Here is a 6,743-nt window from a genome sequence, read left to right as displayed (position 1 = left end):
TAATATCCTAGATGAATATAGTTAATTAATCGACGAGAAGATTATAGGACAACGACACCAAAAGATGATGTGCCAAGACTTGAATGAAAAAGTTATCATATTATTATTAGTCCCATTCTTTTTTTTAATGGATAATAATTTCTATACTTATGTTGTAATTGAACTTTTTGGTATGAAATTCAACACCGCCATAAGGCTGGAAAAAATTAAAGAATTGAGACACTCTCATTTCTCCCGAATATGTTGCTTAATGAACTCCATCATAGTTTTATTCAAAAAAATAAAAACATAGGCTATGTGCACATGAAGTTCTTTCACAAAAGAAAAACACACTTAAAAAGTAGAAATGTATGTTACATTTACCAACAGATACAGGCCGGAAACGTTCTTCTGCTCGGCCGAGTAAGCACAAAATGAAGAAGGAACTTTGTCCGCTTCGAATTTCTTTGCCCTAGCTTTCCCACAGCTTTCCATAAAATTGCAAGTCTGTAACTAATTGATGCTGCAGAGAAATAAGAAATTTTTTTCAAAAAAAATCAGAAGCTGATAAGAATATATATATAAATAGAAGTTTACTGGATTTAATTATTGAAGCCCTCACCTCATTGGAAATTCCAGCATATTGTTCATGAGAGCTGAAGATTGTAAATGGATTCCAATTTCCATTAACCACAAAATTACTGTCATCAACATGATGGAAGGTGTGTTGTTCATGTGTACCAGGTTCTTCACAAGTTCTATTAGCCGGCCTCCGAGATCCTGAAGGGTTCAAATCATGAGCTGGGGATTTGGACTTTCCAACTTGGCTCATTTTCTTTGTTTTTGTTCTCTCTCTAGCCCTGGCTCTTGCTTGATTCCTTGATTCCTTTGTAAGAGGTTCAAACGCAGCTCTACGAGCTGTGTTAACCGGCTTCTTCTTTTTCTCCTTCTCATCTTTAGCAGTAGTTTCCTTGTTTTTGTCATTAGAGGATGTTTCATCAGTTCCTGATATAACTTCACATGACTCAGAAATAGAATTAGATGCACAAATTGCACCAATTCCAGTAGTGGTAGTGGGGGTATTGCAGCTAGTTTGCTGAGGAACCTGAGCATCATTGCCTTTAACGGCGACGAGCTCTTCAATTGCGGAATCTGATTGAGTAAGCAACCATTCTACAGTTTTGCTGGCCTTATCAAATCCCAATAAGTCCTGCAAACGGAAAAACTTGCGAGCAGCATCAAGTGAAAGTCGCATCCTTCGATCTCTTGGACCACGAGCCGTGTTGATCTTGCTGTGTCGATCCTTATTGGAAGATCTCTTATTGTTTTTCGAGATCCGTCCACTAATAATACTAATTCTGCTACTCATAACATCATCTCCTTTGTTTCCGCCTCGGCCTTCTTCCATTCCTTCTAGTACGTGATTGCAATTTGAAGGCTTAGTAACAGTCTCAGTGCAGCTGTCAGCTAAGACGTGAGGACTCAGGTCATCTATCAAGGGAACTTGTTGCTGTAGTTGAAAATAATATTGGTCATCATGATTGAAGTTTTGAAAGTATAGTTCGTGTTCGTATTGCATACAAGGAGAAGATGGAATATTTTGGCATATGAAAGAAGACAAAATTGGGCTGTAGTTGCAGTTATTGTTGCTTGGAGGATACATTTGCGCAGTAGCTGTAGCTTGAGATGGTCTAAGTGGTGGGTCTAGATCTTGAGAAAGACAGTATAAACACAGCTAAAACCTCTTTTGATTTTGCTACTAATTAAGCAAAGCTAGCTGCAATAAGAAGAAAATTAAAGTTGGTAGATTTATTTTCTACCTAGCTAGTACTATATCTTTGTTCAGAATCATCATGATTGACCAAAATGGTGATGAAAACAGTAGTACTATATCTTGTTCTTTTCTTTCTTTTTGCTTGAGTATGACAGCACTTGATACAATGTATTTGTGTGGTTTTTGGTATATGATAAGTATTTCTGCTAACTATGAATATATATAATATATATATATATTCTAGCTGTGTGAGTGAGAGTGCGTGTGCACCCGTCTAAGCATCAAGCTACAGGCATGGTGCTATTATTGTGAAAGAGAGATAAAGGAAGAATATAGGGGAAGGGGAAAGGAAGGAAGAATTGCGTCCATGTCTATTAAAGAAAAAGTAATTGGAAAAGGAAAGGAAATTTGACAAAGATGGGGATAGGAAGAAAGCAGTAGTGACTGTACGTAGCGGTATTCTTGGAAGTGAATGGATATGAACAACTTGTTATCGTGCCCCTTCACGTGATTTCACCTGACACACACACTGAAAAACCACCCTCTCTCTAACCTCATTTCCACAACCCTAGCTAGACCCATCCCCCCTACCCCCTTAAATAGATATAATGTGGTATCTTAATGAGATATACCACACTATCAACTGATGTGGTATAGCGGATGAGACAATTTATTTCTTAAATAAATATTTTGCGTTCGAGTCCCTGAGTATGGAAAGATCATTGGTAGGAACCGCATAGCCTATTCGGCGCAAATTTGAATTAACTGAACTTCAATGTGGGTAACAAACGTTGGATGGAAAATCCAAAAGAAAAAAAAAAAAAGAGATATAAGATATTCTACCCTTACCCATAGGTTTCAGATTTAAGCCTTGAGTATGAAAAAAATGAAGCCTATAGTGTGATTCGAATATAGTCGGACTCCAATGCGGACACCAGGGAGAAAAATAAAAGAGAGATATACAATGCTTGATTTTATTTTGCTCATATAAAACTTGGGATCACAATTTATTTGTTGTTTCATATCAACTTAATTTTAAACTCAAGAAATGAAACAAAAGAAAGGTATTGAAAACACTCCCTAAATTCAGTGTGAATTATTAGTTTTATCTCCGAATTATATATTGACATTCTTAAAAATACCGTTTTACTTGACTAACTAAACTTAAATACACTTCAATCTTGCAACATGAGTCAAATACACACCTAAGATCTTGTTAAATTTAGTAAAGTTTTCAACCCTTCTCCACCTTTTATTAAGAGTCATATGTTCCGACAAGAGTTTGAAATCATTTGTTATGTTATGTGGCAGATCAAAGAAATATCTAAATTTAGTGACTCAAGTAAAAGAATGTTTTTAAGATGGACGAAACTATTGATTTATACCAAATCGAGGTATGTTTTTTATTCTTCTTAAAAAGAAAGGCTAGGTCGCAAAATTAAAGCATCATCATTTTTCTGTCAAAGTCGTCGATCATAATCAATAAGTAAATTTAAATAACAGCTTGCATGGTACCTTTCTGCCCTTGAATCTCACCTGTAAAGGAGAGGAGAATAATGGCTACTGCGTTTGAAACTACACGTGCTTTTGTCTAACCTGGATAACGACAATTCTCTTTTTATTTCAGTTGAGTAATAACATAAACCCCAGCAATTCATTGAATATGAAACCTAGACTAAATAGTGGGGAGCTAAGATTTTTATTTTTAAAAAAAATTAATATTTTTTTCGTCTCAATAATGTAAAGAAGAATATTCGTCTCAATGTCTCAATTTATGAATAGATATTTGATTCTACACAATCCCCCATAGAAAATTGTCACGGTCGGACTATACTGACTTGTGATGCATTGGGGTTTGACCTTGATCCCTACCGGCCATGACAAATAGTAACAACAAGAAAGGAGGGGATGGAGCATGTACCTAACCTCTAAAAGGCCAAGAACAGAAGCTAACCTTTTATTAAAAGATTTTTGAAATTTATGATCTAAATTCACAAATATTTGTGTGATTTCAAATTAATCTTGGTAAAAAAAAAAACTTTTATTCTTTTTTTAGATCAACTAAAAAAAATGTATCACATATAAATTTATATAAACCCTTTGCATATCTAGCTCCGCGCCCTCACTAGGGAGTGATGAAGGTCTGAATTGCCCTTTGAGAAGAATGCAACTTTTGACCTTAGAGCATGTCACTTTCACTAAAAAGAGAACCCTATCTCTTCCCCCAACTCACCCACCTACCTTTTTCTCCATTCCTCCGTACTATCTCTTCCCATCAACTACATGACTTCTTTGGCCCCAACTCTATATGTTAGTATTGTGAAGTGAGAGATCAGTGACAGAGATGGTTTTGCCAAAATTGCTTTTAGATGTACAGTATACTACATTCCCCAATACCGGGCATCCCCACCTGCCCACTCAACTTTAATTAGCAGTAGATCACAACTTTGATAAAATCAGTAAATTCAGTATTTGAACTTTATGACTCCTCTACACATATATACAAAGTTTAAACTAAAATTAGTAGATTTAATCAAACTCGTAACTTCTGTTGTGCATCCGCCCTTATTTGCAGGTTTGCGAGAACCAAATATATAAATTTAGTATACTTTCTCCGTTTAAAAAAAAATGATATAGTTTTTTTTTTTAGTTTGTTTCAAAAAGAATGGCTCCTTTCCTTTTTTGACAACATTTTAACTTCAATTTTTCACGTGACATGTTTAAGACCACAAGATTAAAGGGTATTTTGATACATTTGACATAACTTTAATTTAGAACCACAAGATTAAAAAGTCTTCTTTCTTTTCTTAAACTCCATTTCAAGTCAAACTAGATCATTTTTTAAAACAGGTGGAGTATTAGAATTCACAACATTAATATTTAAATTCTCTGGATCGGCAACCTAAAAATTTGTGCTATAAAACATGATTTTCCCACCGAATCAGCTTTCTGAGAAAATGCATGATAAAAAAACAGATTCTTACTAAAATAATGAAAATCTTCCTAATTTTTTCATATGAAAACATTGCTTTTTTTTTATTCCTTTCCTACCGATTCAATTAAAGTATTTGTAGGAATTGCCATTGAACCATTTGCAGAAGGAAAATGGTGATTTTTTTAGCAGTGACGTACATCTCTAACTAGATAATTAACTTAAAACTGTTTTTTTGTTCATCAATTTGCTTTGTGCTTGTACTTGTCAAAGATGTTTACAAGTCGTCCTTTGAAACCCTAACCAATAAGTCCTTTCTCAAATGGTGAAAGTCCTTTCCACAAGTGTAAGAATCCATTTAGCACGGCATGAACTCTTTTTTTTTTTGGTTTTCCATTTGGTGTTTGGAATCTACATTGGAACTCCGATTAAATTTACATCGCGCACTGCAGGATCCATTCGGGGGTAGAGCTCCTAACAACATTTTCTCCATATCCAAAACACAAACTCAAAACCTCTAATTAAGGGTGAAACACTTTCACCAGTGGACCACAACCATGTTGGTGTCTTTAACTCTACTTTCCATATATACATGCCGCATTTGTAAACACTTCCATCGCTTTTCACACAAGCCCAAAATAGGGCAGACCAGGGGAAGGGTTTTTATTTGTCCAATTTTATAGTTTAGAGTATATGTGTATTGATCAGCAGTTATAGGACCACAGAAAATGTGGGGTTATTGTTCAGAATTTAAGATAACTATGAACAAAAAAATGAGGAAGATGAAATGCACTGGCGTGACAATGAGAGCCTATGAAGCCTATATATATATATATATATATATATTTAGAGGTCGCTTGATAGCTGGTTAGAAGATGATTTATTCATGTATTAAATTCTAATGTACCATGTTTGGAATTGTTGCTATAAATTTAAAAAAAAACACAACAAATATAGTGTTTGGTTAGCTATTTAAAATCTAGCATAGCAAATCCCTTCATAACTATTCTTTACATTATTAATACCTACCTAACTATAATCATTAACGATAGAGAATACCCTTTAGTGCTTTCATTTCCACGGATAAAGAAATAAATTAAACTTAAAATAGCATTGTTCTTTTACATTTACTGTAGACTATAGTACCTTTCTTTTGCTCTTAGATTCTACCAAAAGCCAATATTGATTGGTGTAGAATTAGTACCTGCTTTGAGACATACGTCTACGGCTCTACTTTTGTCTTTAATTTATGTCCCACCCTTTTGATGTGAAATTTATCATTAACTTGTCGCTAAATAGCTTATTGCTAATATTTATTCCGTCTCAACTGATATTTCTATTCTATAGAAGAATGAAGCCTAGGACGATCAAGGGCAAAATAGTAAATTTAACCTGACAAATACACACTCTGCATCCTTCTAGAACACTCAATAATAAGGTTTTTATTGACATAGAATAAAAAGGAAAGATTTAAAGATTTTTTGGTCTAAAGTAAGTGATAGATCACGTAGATATAATATAAATAATCTCATTAAGCATAAATTAAGAAATTTAAAATGAAATTGTTACTAAATATTAAAAGATGTTTTTTTTAACCGACTAAAAAGTAAAAAATAGCATAAACATTAGGACAAAAAAAATGAGTTTTTGATAATCTGTTGCTAATCCATTCATAAATAAACTTAGCGACGGATTTTTAGTTTTGCTTAGCGACAGATGATATTAAATGTATGGTGTTGGCAAACATAATTTCCACTCATCTATTAGCTGCAGAAAGAAAGAAATGAAGAAGAGCATGTTAGCAGCACACTATATCAACATAGGAGGGAATAAAATTAGTTAGGTTGTTAGAATATTTCTACAAGATTTACGCAAGTGTATAACTGTGATTTTTCTGTATTTCCCTTTTTCTTATTATCCTGCACAGCATACTTGTATATAAAGATTGAAGATGATGATCAATAAAGCATCAGAAAATTTCCACAAACGTCTCCTACATTTCCTACATGGTATCAGAGTAGTAAGCTCGGTCCAATTCTCATTCACTCATCATCTACA

The 6,743-nt window shown here is 34.0% G+C and overlaps 1 protein-coding gene across 1 annotated transcript; it reads right to left on the bottom strand.

Annotated features, from left to right (window-relative positions):
- Positions 1-231: 231 nt before the first annotated feature.
- LOC125830952 (transcription factor CYCLOIDEA-like) lies at positions 232-1,653 on the bottom strand. Its single transcript, XM_049510145.1, has 2 exons — positions 602-1,653; positions 232-502 (listed from the first exon to the last, which is right to left on the bottom strand). Exons 1-2 carry the CDS (start codon positions 1,640-1,642, stop codon positions 452-454), a joined length of 1,092 nt encoding a protein of 363 aa, XP_049366102.1. The 5' UTR covers positions 1,643-1,653; the 3' UTR covers positions 232-451.
- Between the last annotated feature and the right edge of the window lie 5,090 nt (positions 1,654-6,743).

The sequence above is a fragment of the Solanum verrucosum genome, unplaced genomic scaffold, assembly GCF_900185275.1.
Source record: "Solanum verrucosum unplaced genomic scaffold, falcon-dt-bn FXZP01000102.1, whole genome shotgun sequence".
NCBI lineage: Eukaryota > Viridiplantae > Streptophyta > Magnoliopsida > Solanales > Solanaceae > Solanum > Solanum verrucosum.
This window is presented reverse-complemented; position numbering and strand designations above follow the sequence as displayed.